The following is a 16,191-nucleotide window of genomic DNA, read 5'->3' as shown; positions in this document are numbered from 1 at the left end:
GTTGCTCCCTGTTTTCCTGTGCCTAAGAAAATGAGTTTGCTAAGAGTCGCCTGTTGAGTAGGAAGCACAGTGAGCTGCTCATTCCCATAGAAGCTGCCACATGGGCTGAGGTTAGGACCACCCCTCCGCATTCACTTGTAGTGTAGTGTAAACTTGTGTGTATTTTGAAGATTGGGGAGGAGGGTCTTGTTTGTAGACATTTGGAATTGGAAGGCATTTGAAGGAAACCTATCAGGTGTTCATTCTCTTTTCAGATACTGTTGTTTCTCTGGAGAACTGGACAGATCAGTGGCTAGTGCTTTCCTGAAGGTCTGAAACAAATGGGCTTCTCTAATGCCATTAGCTGCTTCTGTTTCCTACATCTAAATTGTTTTCTTTGATCCAATTGTGTGTGTGTGTGTGTGTGTGCACACACGCATGCGTGCGTGCGCGTGTGCACGGCACCTGTGCTCCTACTGGGGCTTGAACTTGGCCTGGGTGTGTCCCTTAGATTTTTTTTTTGCTCAAGGACGGCACTCTTTTTGGATGTCTTCTCCGTGGTAGGACTGCTGGTTATAGAGTAGCTCTACTTGTTGTATCTTAAGGAGCCTCTATCTTGTTTTCATGACAGTGTTAATTTAAATTTATACCCCCAGCATGCAAAGTTCTCCTTTGCTCTGCATCTCCCCCAACACAAATAGTTTGTGTGTATTTCTCCCATTGTGTAGGTGGTCTCTATACTCTGTTGTCTTATTTGCTGTGCAGATGCCTTTTAGTTTGACTAATTCACACTGTGGTCTGTGTTTGCTCCCATTTCCTGTGCTTCTTTGTCTTAACAGAAAAAGAAAACACAACCTGCTCTACAGCATTTCTCTTGTTTTCTTCCAGTGGTTTTATTGCTTTAGGTCTTCCCTTTAAGTCTTTACCACAGTTGAGTTGATAACTGGTTTTAGTTTTAGTTTTTCTTCGTCTATGTGTGATTATCCAATTTTTCCAGCACTAATTATTGAAGAGACTGTTCTTTTTGAAGTGAATGTACTTTGTAACTTTGTTGAAATCAATTGGCTGTAGGTGTGTGGGTTTACTTTTAGGTTTTCTATTCTGTTCCAAGAACTGGCCATTTTTGAATAGATTTTCCATATATAAATACAACTTTATGATGTGAAAATTTAATACTGACAGGTTTGATATTTGTTTGGGCTTATATTTATCTCTTGATTTACTAAGGCCCAAGTTGATTTACTAGGCCTAAGTTGAATAGGCATAATTAACAAGAAGCAGTTTGACGAACTTGTTTAGAAACAGATCAGTTTGAAAGAAATGACATAAATATGCTAGGGCTGGGGGAGGGAGGGATCAGGAAGAGTGAAATTAGCTTAAAATGAAAATGAGTCAAGCTTGCCATACTTCAACAGTGTCATTTTTTCTAAGTTGTTATATATGTTTAGCTCTTAGTGCAGGCAGCATTTTTTAGCATTCTGCATTCGAGATTTAAAACTAGCCTGTGCTGTAATAAGATAATCAGTCTTTCTTTCATCACCAAACATTCCTAGGTTGTCTTAGTTTGTCTGGTTGTCAGTCTGATTGTAGATACTGGGAGGAGTGGGAAGGAGGGTCTGCTGGTCTGTCAGCCAAGCATGCAGTTAGAGAACCATGTGAGGAATGTCATTTTAGGGAAAATTGTCCAGCACTTTATTGGGAAGAGTAAAGAAACCTAGTGCCTCAGTTTCATGCGAGACATTCCGACTTCCTCATAATCTCTTGGCTGCTTTTTTACCATACCATTTCAGATGTAGACCAGAATTTGATGGATCGCCTTCAGAGAGTGAATAACACTCTGTACAGCCAGATTAGCCGATTACAAAATATTAGGAATATCATTGAAGAGACCGGGAACTTGGCTGAGCAAGCACGGACCCGAGTACAGAACACAGAGCAGTTGATTGAAATTGCCTCCAGAGAACTGGAGAAAGCAAAAGTTGCAGTTGCCAATGTGGTGAGTGCTTGGGAGAAAGGGTTGGGAGGGTTCTTTGATCATTTATAGCAAGTCTGCTTCTTCAGCCCCATTCCCTCCTTTGTTGGAGCCATGTTGCTCATAGGGACTGGATGAAACCAACTGATACCTACTTACTTCTCTCTCTCTCTCTCTCTCTCTCTCTCGTTCTCTGTTCTTGTTATAAAGGCACTGAACAACTTATTGTGTCATTCTCCTTTTTGAAAATTGATATTGATAGTAAAGATCTCTGAACATAAGAAAAAGCTTTTGTTTTGCTCTCTAACATATAAAACAAAATCAGTTTTGGTACTTGCTTGGTGAAATCGAAGCAGTCTTTTTGAGAGTACATGCTTTATTTCCTCTTCAGTCAATCACTCAACCGGAGTCTACAGGGGACCCAAACAATATGACTCTCCTGGCAGAAGAGGCCCGAAAGCTCGCAGAACGGTAACCTACCTGCAACCCACATGCAGTGATTAGGGCTTAGCTTTCTTGAGGGCATCCCCTCCCATGCTTCCCATCACCAGACATGCTCAGCTCACTGAGGACTTGTCAGCTATGTGCACTGGTTCCCTTTCACTTGGAAATTAAGATACTCACTTTAAACCTGAAAATATGACTGTTGAAGCACGTTCCACAGAAAACTGCAACATTCGCCGGGCGCTGGTGGCTCACGCCTGTAATCTTAGCTACTCAGGAGGCTGAGATCTGAGGATCACGGTTCAAAGCCAGCCTGGGCAGGAAAGTCCGTGAGACTCTTATCTCCAATAAACCACCAGAAAACCGGAAGTGGCGCTGTGGCTCAAGCAGTAGAGTGCTAGCCTTGAGCTGAAGAGCACAGGGACAGCGCCCACGCCCAGAGTTCAAGCCCCACGACGGACAAAAAAAAAAAAAAAACTGCAACATTTATCTTTAGATTTTCAACTTCAAAGCCTTAAAGTTAATAGATTTCTAAGAAGCTCAGTAGAATTTATTAGGTTTTAAATTCTTTCTTTTTTAACAAAACTGTTTAATTTTCAAATCCCAATAGAAAACATTTACTGACCATGATACATTTGAAAATAAACAAATCCAACCATTTTCATTTCTAGTTTGTTACCAACACTTTAAGTATAAAATAATTTCTTTTTTTTTTTTTTTGGTTCCGGTGCTGGTACCAACACACACACACACACACACACACACACACACACACACACACACACACACACACACACACACACACACACACACAAGAAAATAAAGTTTTAAAATTAAATTCCTAAGCCAGGGACTGGTGGCTCATGCCTGTAATCCTAGCTACTCAGGAGACTGAGATCTGAGGATCACAGATCCAGCCCAAGTGGGAAAGTCTGTGGGACTCTTATTTCCAATTAACCACCAGAAAACTGGAAGTGGTGCTGTGACTCAAAGTGTTAGAGCACTAGCTTTGAGCTGAAGAGCTCAGGGACAGCGCCCAGGCCCAGACTTCATGCCACATGACCAACAAAAACAAAACAAATTAAATTCCTAGAAAAAAAAATCTCTTCTTCTTACCAAACGAGGGAGGTATAGATTTGTAAAAGTATCTTCTAATTCTTAACCCCAAATAATAATAGAGATCATGTTTTATACAGACATAAAGATTTCATCTTCTTGATTAAAAATATGCACTTTGATCCAATTTGGAATAAACAAGTAGAGAATGCTTAGTGGAAAAGAAAAAAGCCTGGAGATCAACATAAACAGGAGAGGATTGACTGTCTTGTGGGAGGCGCTGAGTTCAGTCTCCACAACTGCTGCAGAGAAAGTCGTTTTTAAAAAACAAACAAGAAAAACCAGACATTACCGTATAAATTTTATATCACAGATTTTTCTTGGAATAAAACTCTTTCTCAGTTTATGGAATGGTAATTGTAAACTGACATGACTTATGAAAGTTCAAATGAATGAGGTTTTTCAATATAGGTCTGCCTGCATTAGTATATGTATCCATAACAAAATAAGCATTGCCTTGGGGCTGGGAAGGTGGCTCAGTGGTAGAGCGCTTGCCTTGCATGCTCAAGACCCTGGGTTCGATTCCTCAGCACCACATAAGCAAACAGAAAAAAGCCGGAAGTGGCGCTGTGGCTCAAGTGGTAGAGCGCTAGCCTTGAGCTGAAGAGCTGAGGGACAGTGCCCAGGCCCAGAGTTCAGGCCCCACGACCGGACCCAAAAAAAAAAAAAAATAAGCATTGCCTAGACTTCACTTCTTTCCCTATCAAATGGTCTGTTTCGTAATTTTTTTTCTCTTATGTGCATAGCCACAAACAAGAGGCGGATGACATTGTACGGGTGGCAAAGACAGCGAATGATACATCAACCGAAGCATATAACCTTCTTTTGAGGACACTGGCGGGGGAAAACCAAACAGCATTTGAGATTGAAGAGCTCAATAGGAAGTGAGTATAATTAAGAGCTTCTCACAGCCCTGCCCATGGTTCTTGTAAGTAGCACCAGTTCCATGAAGAACTGAATGCTATGGTTCACACAGTAAGATATTTTTGCTGATCATGCTTTCAAATTGACTGAGTAAATAGATTAGGGGATGTGGAGTCCAGAGGGCTTTGTTCGCTTCAGTGACTACAACTAAAGAGAGTAACCTTGATACTCAGGAATCGGCACCAATGACACAAGAAGAGAAAAAACCAATACTAGAAAGAAGAGAAAATATGCTTGAGCTGTAAATCTTTAAAAGTGTTCTGAAATAAGGAAGTACAGATTTGAAGTGTTTGGGAAAGAAATTGTTTTGCGTTTTGGATTTATTCATAGTTTAAAATAGTTGCATATGTATAAGACCCACGTCTAAACTTCAGTTTCTTTATGTTCATAGATACATAGACTGAAATTTTATAGTAGTTTCTGTGTACCTATATTTTGACTGTGATGTCAGGTATGGAATTTTTGACTTGTGGCTCAAAATGTTTCAGGTTTTGGAGCCAAATGTGGTGATGCATATCTGTAATTCAAGCACTAGGGAGTCTGAGATAGGAGGATTGTAAATTTAAGGGGCCAGCCAGGACTCCATAGTAGGTTCCAGGCCAACCAGGCTACCTAGTAAGTCTTTGCACAAAAATAATACTACTAATGAGTTTTAGGGGCCTTTCACATTTGGAATTTTTGTAGGCACAGCAACTTTAGTATATATGGTAATCTCAATATAAATGATGAGATAGAATGTAAATTTTCTGTAGCATTTTGTGTAAAGTTTTGGGAATGTAACTACAGTGGGGGGATATAAACTAGATTGAATCTGGTTAGTGTGAAGCGCTAAAAAAAAACTATGTTTTCCTTGAACCCACAACCATTGTTCCTTAGGTATGAACAAGTAAAGAACATTTCACAGGATCTGGAGAAGCAGGCTGCCCAAGTCCATGCAGAAGCCAAGCGGGCGGGTGACAGGGCTGTGGAAATCTATGCCAGTGTGGCCCAGCTGAGCCCTGTGGACTCTGTGGCACTGGAGGTACGTGTGCACAGACTCTGATGGTCACTGCTGTCACCATGTATATCCCCTGCCCCCTCTGGCCACCCTGACTGCCTGTATCTCCCCAACTGACTCACTAGTAAAGCTTAGTTCTGTGTTAACTGTGCATATTGAGGTGTAAAGGATCCTATGATTATAACATTAAGTAGCAAAGACTCCTTTAGTGGTAGGAATATTCACTCCCATATCTTTCAAATAAATCCAAGCTGTGATCTTTGAATTGCTTAAGGCACAATAAGCCTAGACCTTTGCTTACAAGCTCTGTGTGGTAGAGACCTAAGGAACAAAAGGAGAGAGGAATTTAAATGGAAGAACTAAAATATTTGGAGGTTGGAAATATTTCTGACTATAATTATGGTCTCTCACATTCTGTATAAGTGTATTTTTCCCATTAAACAAGTACTAAGTGTTCCTCTCTATAGGTGAAATATTGATTTGCCATCATAAAGTCTTGAGTATGTTCAGACACGTACATACTGTCTGATTCCATGGATATGAATGACAATAAACGAGATTGGTCTATGATGGTAACGTTGATGTGGAGGCTTCTTCTGGTCTAGACTCACTGGAGGTGGCCCCAGGGGCACTTCTTGGGCTGGTGGTGGAAATATTCTACATCTCAAGTGAGATTGGGCTAGTAAGTGCTTTTCATAAATTTATCTCATTAACAATGAGATGATCTTATTTGTTTTTCCCAGAATGAAGCAAATAAAATAAAGAAAGAGGCAGAGGATCTGGACCGTCTGATTGACCAGAAGTTAAAGGATTATGAAGACCTGAGAGAAGACATGAGAGGGAAGGAAGCTGAAGTGCAGGATCTTCTAGAGAAAGGGAAAGTTGAACAGCAGGTTGGTTCCATTGCTGGATGCTTCGTTTCTTGAGGCAACATTATTAAGCTGTGAGCTGGGAGAGTACGATAATCATGGTTCTAGAGGTGGCAAACCACTTTGTTGAGAGGAAGGCCTTCCTCATGATGCTGTGCCCAGCCAGACTGTGTTCTTTGAAGTCCTAGGACATAGTTTTAAGGCTGTCGGTCCATCAGGAGAGGGAAGGGTTGGCTTTGGACAGTTTATCTTTGACCTGCCATATGTTTGCAGACTGCCGATCAACTCCTAGCCCGAGCTGATGCAGCCAAGGCTCTGGCAGAGGAAGCTGCTAAAAAGGGGCAGAATACTTTACAAGAAGCTCGTGACATCCTCAGCAACCTGAAAGGTAAGGGGGCATCAAACCGCAGCAGCCGCTGTGCGCTTCCTTCACCCAGGCAGTTTTCTTTCCTTTTTTTTCTTTTTCATTCTACTCTCTGAACATAATAATTTAATAACTCCCATATACCTGTTACATACAATAATTACCATGATTTTTTAGCCCAACTTAGTTCATTCTTCAAAAAGAAAGGAGGGAATACTTTCTGACATGATACTAACTCATGGAACGCACATCTGCATTTTTAGCTGACTTACGTCAGTTAATGGAAATTGTTATCTTTGATTTTCCTTTGCCCAATGACATCTGATTATTTCTTTAACGTCTTCACCCAACAAAGAAAAATTATGTGCCAGTTTGCCAAGCAGTTCTGGATTTACTTGTGATAAAAAATGATAGGTTTTATGACTAAGAAGAATTTATGGGATAAGTTGACAGTATGAGCTTTGTTTCCAGCAGGTCTGGGTTGTAATTCCTCTGCAAATTAACCTCTTTAGTCGGTGGATTTCCTTATTTATAAAATTAGGACTGCAGGCTGGGCACTGGTGGCTCACACCTGTAATCCTAGCTACTTAGGAGGCTGAGATCTGAGGATCACAACTCAATTCAAAGCCAACTCTGGCACAAAAGTCAGTGAAACTTATCTCCAGTTAATCACACACACACACACACAAAACTGGAAATGGAGCTGTGGCTCAAGTGGTAAGAGTGCTAGCTTTGAGCTAAAAAAACTCAGGAACAGTGCCCTAGGCCCTGAGTTCATATCCCAATATCAGCATTAAAAAAAAATTACGGTGGGGGGGAGCAGAGAGGTGGGGAGGATGGGAAGGGGAAACAAAGGAGGAGGCTACAATGCTTGATAAGAAATGTAATCATTATCTTGCCCATGTAATTGTAACCCCTCTGTACAGTATTTTCACAATTTAAAAACATTACCTACATCACAAAGATGTTAAGCTCTTAACTCAGTATTTGACACCCAATAAACACTAAAAGACTGACTCTCAGTACTGATTGAAGTAATAATGCTATAATAAGTGCTGTATGTTGAAATACATTTTCAAGGAAGAATTCTTTTTCCAGAATGTGTGTCCACGCGCTCTTCTTGGGAAATGTGTGCAGAGACATGTGTGTCCTTTGCTCTTCAAAGATTTTTTTTTCATCCCCCGTCCTTGACTTTTATTACTCATAAAACAAAATCTAGTTGCAGTCCTGTGAAAGCTTTTCCTTCTGCTTGTCGGGAGTTGAGTTCACATGCATTCCTCGCACTCCCTCCAGATTTTGATAGACGTGTGAATGATAACAAGACAGCTGCAGAGGAGGCCCTGAAGAGGATTCCCGCCATCAACCAGACCATAGCTGAAGCCAACGAGAAGACGAGGGATGTACAGCTGGCTCTGGGCAATGCCAAGGCAGATGCCACGGAGGCCAAAACCAAAGCCCATGAGGCAGAGAGGATCGCCAGTGCCGTGCAGAGGGTGTGTGCTTTGGTTTTTCTCAAACCATCCCTCCTTTTATCCCCTCCCCAGTCTTGCCAGAATCTTCACAGGGGCCCCTTCTCACACTCTTGCCTAGCCTTTCCAGAAGTTTGCAGGGCTTCAGGCCCTTGCTGCGTTTCCTTAGCTCTCGTAAAAATGTATTAAGCCATCCTTATCTTTTTTTTAAACTAGGCACTAGCATAGGTAAGCACTTTTTGTTTGAAGAAGGGGACTCAGTAAATGAGCTCCCTGAAGTTTCTACCATGTCTCAGTGTGGGGTCTGAGTTCTCAGGAGGCAGGTGGCATTTGGGTGTTTTAGGGTCTTTTCCCACAAACTCCACACACCTGTAAATAAACATATTCTTTGGACTCGCACAGGTGACATTTTTTTTTCATCCATGTGTAGAGTGCTGTGTCTACACAACTTTCACCCCCTCGGAACATCTCCTTAGCTCCTCATCTGCCCTCTGCCCTTCTTCACTCACCTTGAAGAGTAGTTTATTCCACCATGCTCTTGGAGCAGCTTCTAAAATTAAATGCTTGAGAATCACAGAAATTTTTAGCTTCTTTAGAAGTGTTGGCTCTTGGATTGTGCTTTATAAAACACTTGCATTTCAGGATTTGTGATCTGTTTTGTACATTATGATGAACTTCTGAGAATAACCAGGCAAGCTTTGGATTTAAAGCTTAGCCAGGTGGAAGAGCCTAATCAGTATGATGTGTTAGAACATGTATGTAATTAAAGTGTTTATCATTTGCCATCTGCGTGACTTCAACTAAATATGGAAATAGTAGAAAGTTTCAAAGATTAATGAGAATACAAAATGAGAATGCTTTATAAAATATAAAATGCTGAATGAATGTGTAGCGTTGTGGTAGAACACTTGCCTAGAGTGGGTGTACTTAGCCATGGTTCATGAGGCCCTGGGTTTGATCCCCAGCACTGACATTAACCAGTCAGTCAACTAAATAAAATGCTATTAAGTAGCAATTTTGTAAGTGCTCTATTTTGTAATGCCCCAAAATTGATTAAATGTGAGGAGATTGTGTGTGTGTGTGTGTGTGTGTGTGTGTGTAAAGCATTGTACTATTCTTTCTGGATTATGTATTTGAGCCATCTTACAAATTACAAAAGACATAGGAGCATTTTAATTAACAGATGCTTATTTTGTGCCTAGAATGCTACCAGTACCAAAGCAGAAGCAGAAAGAACTTTTACAGAAGTTACAGGTCTGGATAACGAGGTGAACAGCATGTTGAGACAGCTCCAGGAAGCAGAGAACGAGCTGAAGAGGAAACAGGATGATGCTGACCAGGACATGATGATGGCGGGCATGGTAAGACATGGGTAGATGATGAAGGCCAGTTCACTCGCCATTCTGGCTTCTTGAGTCTTTTTCAGATGAGCTTCACTTTCTCATTGCAATTTCTGGTTAACAATTGGGTTAGTAGCTTACATAGAAGGCAAAGAATCTTGCTCTTCTGCCAGGTATTTCTCTTGTACAATTGTCCTTTTTGAAGTACTTTCAGTTAAAAATCAAAACATAGGTCTTACACATTGGAAGCTTTTAGGACATTTAAATATAATGTATTTGTACTTTAAGCAGATAATTCATTAATAATATAAAATTAAAGAAAGAATAAAAGGGAATGCAGTGAAAAGCTCATCTTCTTTCTAGTTCTCCTAGCATCTTGCTCCCTAAGGGCAAAGACCACTTTCTGATACATATAGGAAGAGTTTGAAGATAACGTTTGCTATCATCCCAGCAAACTACTAATTTTCACCTGAAATGACACTATACATCACACTCATAAATAAACTCCTTGGATCACCACAGGTGATAGTTTTTTCAGTGTTATGGAGAGTGCTGTTTCAACACAACTTTCAGACACAAAAGTTGACTTGGAAGAGTATGGTGCAAAGAACTAGGATCCATCTTTCTGTTCTGTGCTCTATTTTGCTTTGGAAAGAACTTAATGGAATTGTAACAGGAATTTTCCTTTCTGGTTAGTGTAGCAGTTATAGAAAGATGCATATGCACTTGTTTTTTTTACATACTTTCAGTGTAAGGAAGAGAACCTTTATTGCTCCTAAAAAATGGGGTCCCCACCATTGGTCATCTTTTTCCCTGGGACAGAAAGGAAGAAAACCAGGCTGGGGGAAATGATACCAGGAAGCATTCCTATGAAAACCCTTGATTTTTTTTCTTACTCTTTTTTGATTCTTGTTTGGATTGACCTAAGTTTCTGTGAGATGGTGTGGCTCAAGTGGAAATTCCCACAAAGTAAAAATAGATACTTGTCATCTGTGCAGAGTGTGTGGATTTCGCTCTCCCTGGCCTGCCTCTCTCTTTTGGAGGGGGCAGTGGAGAGCAGGCCTTGAACTTGGGGCCCAGATGTGCTGATCCAGAGCTTTTGTGCTCAAGGCTAGCACTCTACTGTTTGAGCCACAGCTTCACTTCCAGATTTTGAGTAGTTAATTGGAGATAAGAGCCTCATGGACTTTTCTGCCATGTCTGGCTTTGAACCTCAATCCTGAGATCTCAGCCTTCTGAGTAGCTAGGATTACAGGTGTGAGCCACCCACACCCAGCTGATTTAATTTTTTAATAATATTGTAGAAACATCACATTTAAAGCCTAAAGAAAGAAAGTATACCTTCTTTATGAGCAAAAATAAAATAGGATATATATTTAGTTCTGAGATAAGAAAGAAGATCCATCTTCTGTTTTGATAACAAACAATAACTTAAAGTATATAAGCCACTTTATATATACTATTCCTTCTGTAGTTATATCAGTTCTGAAAGACCAGTGTTCAGCCAGTACTGTTTGAGTCTGTAACATGTGTTGTAACCCCAAGCATAAAGGCTATGGTTTCTCCTGAAAGAGGAGGCTGGAATCACAGGTTCGATCCAGCGGGCTTGCTCCAGTGGCTGTAGTGAAGTTTTGTGTCCCTACACTCTTGTGCAGACTCAGTGAGAACAGCTGTGATTTGAACAAAGACTAATCATTTATTTGTGGCAAGAGTTTTGTGGGGGGGGGGTTGCCTTACTTTTTGTTTTTAAATTTTTCACATTGTTTTGATCCCCAAACGTTTGCCTTGTCCCAACCCCAAAGCTAGGAAAAATAATTATGTGGTAAGGAGCTCAAAGCCTCAAAGCTCATTTATATCTTGCTTAGGTTTACTTGTAAGAGCATCTGTTTTCTGATATTTAGACACTTCCTCTTCCCCTGCTGTTTCCTGTGACTCATGCTAAGTGTATTTGTTCAGGTTTGTGGAATTTTCCCAAATATATTTACCTTTAGTTGACTTTAAAAATGTCAGTTGTATTGCCCCAGTAAATGAGAGAGAGAGAGAGAGAGAGAGAGAGTGTGTGTGTGTGTGTGTTTGGTTCTGGCTGGGTGATTGCAAGTTGGAGAAAATTTACAGAAAAGCTTTACTTGCTTAGGAAATTTCTCTAAAAATAGGACATGAGTAATAACTCGCTAGAAGTATCCATGTTTTTGTTCTAAAAAATATTTTCTGCACTTCCCATTAAAATAAATGAGTTGTTTCTAGTTGGTGGGCTTTATCATGAGTGTACCTCATGGCCGCTTGACTGGGAAAGTGAGAAATGGGAGTCGTGATTTCCTGACCGCACACATGATGAGCTGAGTCCTGACTGTTCATGTGGGGCCACTCCATGAATAGAACCAACATCATCCTCAGCTTAGAGCCATAGCCCCCAAACCTGCTCAGCACAACTAGAGCTTGTGATGTCGTCAGTTAGAAATGGGGAAAATCTAATCTCAAAATTAGATGAGTTGGCTCATTGCGGGGGAAAATGTTTTTAAGAGATGAAAACATATCATCGAACTGTTCTATCAGTTAATCCTTTTTCTTCTGCAGGCTTCACAGGCTGCTCAGGAAGCTGAGATCAATGCCAGAAAGGCCAAAAACTCTGTCAACAGCCTCCTCAGCATGATTAACGACCTCCTGGAGCAGCTAGGTAAGGAGTTACAGTGTCCTCTTAGCCTCTGAATCCCTTGGTATTCTTGAGATCTGATAGGGTTGATTCAGCCAAATCACATTAATACATGAGTCTCCCTAAAGCTGTTCATTAAATTATTGGTATTTTAGCTCTTTTTTTTTTTTTTTTGGCCAGTCCTGGGGCTTGAACGCAAGGCCTGGGCCCTGTCCCTGAGCTTCTTTTGCTCAAGTCTACTAGCACTTTACCACTTTGAGCCACAGCACCACTTGTGGCTTTTTCTGTTTATGTGGTGCTACTTCCTGCATGCTAGGCAAGCACTCTAGCACTAGGCCACATTCCCAGCCCTCTTGCTTTTTCTTTTGTCAGTGGTGGGGCTTGAACTTTGGGCTTGGGTGCTGTCCCTGCGTTCTTCAGCTCAAGGCAAGCACTCTACCGTGTGAGCATCAGCCCCACTTCTGATATTTCTTCCCAGGCTTGCTTTGAACTGTGATCCTTAGATCTCAGCCTCCTGAGTAGCTAGGATTACCGGCGTGAGCCACCACCACCCGGCTCCCTCTTGCTTATTTTTAGTGCTGTATAAAACATGTTTGTGGCTTGCCTTGGTAGAATCTTTATAATCAACTTGTAGTATTGAAATGTTCGTCACCTTTAGAGTACAAACTAAGTCACTGACTTTAAATGGCATGATATGGACAAGTTCTTAACTTTGAATTGCTTCTACCTGAAACACAACCACCTTCAGCCACCTTTGTGTCATGGCAGCCTCTGAATTTCGTTGCTGAGAAGGCAAATGAGGAACTTGTTGAGAACTTGTGGTGTTACGAGTTCCCACTGAACTGTCTGTCTGGTGTACTTTCTGACTCTACAGGGCAGCTGGAAACAGTGGACCTCAACAAGCTAAATGAGATTGAAGGCACTCTGAACAAAGCCAAAGATGAAATGAAGGTCAGTGATATTAATAGAAAAGTGTCTGACCTGGAGAACGAAGCCAGGAAGCAGGAGGCTGCCATCCTGGACTATAACCGAGACATTGAAGAGATCCTGAAGGACATTCGCAATCTGGAAGACATCAGGAACACCTTACCAACCGGCTGCTTCAACACCCCGTCCATCGAGAAGCCCTAGCGATGGGAATGCTCAAAGACAGCTTCCCCAGACAGGGGGGCGTTAGTGAGGCCACAGAGTGCCTTGACACAAAGATTATGTTTTTCAGCCCCCCCCCCCACTTCTCCGCTGCTCTCCATCACTGTCCTTTTGAACCGAGAAAAGTCACAGAGTTTAAAGAGAAGCAAACTAAACATCCCGAACCAGGAACCAGGGTTTTATCTCATAGAGTCTCTCTTCTACTCACGTTGCCACTACCTTCCCCACACTTTCCCTTCTCGCTTGCCCCAGGACATGGCATCCTTGAGTGGCATAAACACATCATGCAAACCCTTCCATGCCAGGACACTGCTGTCATTTCACACAACAGCAGAACCCCTCGTGTCAGCAGGCTCACATCAACACCAGCAGAAACGTCGCACTCTCATTCTTATTTCTATGAAGGAAAAGTTCAGCTCCTGTTTGTAGCATTGTGATGGCTGGTGTATCTAGACTATAAATTAAAACAACAGCAAAAAAATACAGCTGCATCTTCTTCCCTCCTCTTTTAAGCAAAAGGAAATGTATATCCTGTGCCAAAAGGACTGGTCATTTAGAACCATGGTAGCCACCCATCGGTGTCGCTTAGTTGTTTTGCTTATTGGATGCCGAGCCATCTGCAGGAAAGGATGTAGTTATTTATGAGATTCTCCAGGAGACCATGGCTGGAGTAGTCTGAAGATTTTCTCCTTTATCAATGATTGACTCTGAAGATGAACTTTTCCAGATCTTTAGGCAGCTGATAAAATAAGTTTGGATGGGCAGCTTACAGTTACCACTGTACCAATAGATACGTTTTGATAGTATTATAAATGGGACTTACACAGAAGAAACGGATATAATAACCACTAAAGTTTATTTTGGTTTTCTTTTTCTTTTTTTCCTTTTCAAAAATCAAACTGAGCTTTATTAGTATGTTAGTCTTGATATCTATCAGAGATATCTAGAAGATCTTGACAAAGGAAAGGAAAACAAACCTCGTTCCTGGCTTTTTTAGAAAAAGACTAATACTGAGTGTAGTGTTAGCATCCCAAAAATACATCTTTTTTTTTTTTTTCTTTCACTGGAGAGAGATTCTTGCTTTCTTCTGATGTCTCCATTTTCTGGATTCCCTCAAAACACATTGCCAATTCCTGGTGACAAATGCTTACCCACAGCTGCCAAAAATACCATCTCGTTCCTGCACTTGGTGATTTGGCCCCCTCGGCCTTCTCTCCCCCCACAGGGGGAAGGACCTTGTGTGGTGTCTCATGGGCTTCTCATCCCTTTGCTCCTCAGCTCTGTGGTTTTTATGGTGAGACCACGGTGCGATAGCTCCCTGCCACAAAGCCCCCTTCTTCCTCCCAACCTGCCTTTGAGATTGATATATAGCCTTTAACACTATGCAACTTTGTACTTTGCGTAGCGGGGGGGAAAGAAACTATTATCTGACACACTGGTGCTATTAATTATTTCAAATTTATATTTTTGTGTGAATGGATTTTTTTTTGTTTATCATGATTATAGAGTAAGGAATTATGTAAATAGACTTGGTCCTGTTTCTAGAATGCCACTGTCTGCTCACTTCTTCATTCAGGTTTTCTTCGCTGGCACATTGCCCGGATGTATCCCCTTCACTCCCAGCTACAACTCTTTCCATTGTATCTCCTTCTGCCTTGTGTCCGCACCACCTCCGTTGTATAGCATTAACAACAACCAGCTTTTCCTACACACCCAGACTGCAGTGATGATCGAGCCTGGCCTGCTTCATGGCAGTGCTGTGGGGTTCTTAGTGCTGCTCCTGAGCAGAACGTCAGTCTGACCAGATCGAATGGGGTGAGAACATTTGCTGAAGGGGATCGATCTTCAACACTTCGAAACTCCACTATTGGAGGGTTGGCTGAGCCCAGCACGAGATGCAGATCCCTTTTCCGGCAGCTCTTTACTAAAGCTTTCTAGGCCAATTCTATAAAGGAGTACCTTGTTGCTGAGCACTTGGGGACTAGGAGTCGTGCTACTGAAGGGTAGCTGTGGAGAGGGGCTGTGTTCAGTTCTCCGTCCCCTCTCCCCTTTGCATCTCTTGGGGTATACCAGCGGCTACCGCAGTTGTTGGACTTGGTGGCCCCTGGGCTTTTACTCTTGTTCCTCCTAGGTCTCTACTCTCAGAAGGGGTGCAGTTCTGCCTTGCCAAGTTTTCCCATCAGTGCTCCCCAGCTAGTCCCTCTTACTGAGCACCCCTCTCCCATCTCACACTTTCAGCCCAGGTGCCGAAAAACAACTGCAAATAGACTGCCAAGGCTGGCTAGCTTCACTCCAGCAAGTCTGAGGCTGCGGCTGGCTAGCTTCACTCCAGGAAGTCTTAGGCTGCGGTGGGGGGAGAGGGGGGTCTATCAATTTTGGATTGTTTGTTTCTTCATCTGTGTGGTATATTTTTAAACAGAATTTTATTTTTGAAATGAAAGTCCTTTACAAGATGATACTTGGAATTACACTCTTGCAACATAGCCATCATTTTGTGTCTAGTTCCAGTTGTCTGTATTATATTGAATAAAATGGACAAAATGGCTGCTGGGGAAAGCCGAGTGTCATGAGAATGGATACTGTTACTTTTCCCTAGGAGGTTTTTTTTTTCCCCTCCTTGGGATTCCACCTGTGGCCTTTAAAAATGTGCCTTTATTTTAGCTGTTTGCCTTAAACTCTATGGTCTTGCTCTCCAGGGTGGTTACATAAAACGCAACACTTGGCATTTTTTATGTTTTAAAAAAACCAGTATTTTATTTATAATAAAATCTGAATATTTGTAACCCTTTATATGTGTGGTCTGAGTATGGAGCTGGGGATGCGGTGCTTTAAAAAGTAATGGATGGGGGGCTGAGAAGGTGGCGCAGTGGTAGAGTGCTTGCTTTGCATGCATGAGGCCCTGGGTTCGATTCCTCAGC

General features: G+C 41.8%; 1 protein-coding gene across 1 annotated transcript in view; it reads left to right on the top strand.

Moving 5' to 3' along the window:
- Lamc1 (laminin, gamma 1 (formerly LAMB2)) overlaps positions 1-14,911 on the top strand; it is a 116,848-nt gene extending 101,937 nt beyond the window's left edge. Inside the window, exons 20-29 of the mRNA XM_013015507.1 lie at positions 1,770-1,975; positions 2,343-2,422; positions 4,258-4,395; positions 5,312-5,456; positions 6,176-6,325; positions 6,575-6,689; positions 7,959-8,158; positions 9,337-9,495; positions 12,049-12,148; positions 12,999-14,911. Coding sequence (XP_012870961.1) covers positions 1,770-1,975; positions 2,343-2,422; positions 4,258-4,395; positions 5,312-5,456; positions 6,176-6,325; positions 6,575-6,689; positions 7,959-8,158; positions 9,337-9,495; positions 12,049-12,148; positions 12,999-13,255 — 1,550 coding nt within the window. The 3' untranslated portion in view covers positions 13,256-14,911. The remainder of the gene's footprint in view (positions 1-1,769; positions 1,976-2,342; positions 2,423-4,257; positions 4,396-5,311; positions 5,457-6,175; positions 6,326-6,574; positions 6,690-7,958; positions 8,159-9,336; positions 9,496-12,048; positions 12,149-12,998) is intronic.
- The last annotated feature ends 1,280 nt before the right edge of the window (positions 14,912-16,191 follow it).

Source organism: Dipodomys ordii, unplaced genomic scaffold (genome assembly GCF_000151885.1).
Source record: "Dipodomys ordii isolate 6190 unplaced genomic scaffold, Dord_2.0 Scaffold27, whole genome shotgun sequence".
NCBI lineage: Eukaryota > Metazoa > Chordata > Mammalia > Rodentia > Heteromyidae > Dipodomys > Dipodomys ordii.
Note: the sequence above shows the minus strand (reverse complement) of the source record. Positions and strands in the feature narration are given on the sequence as shown.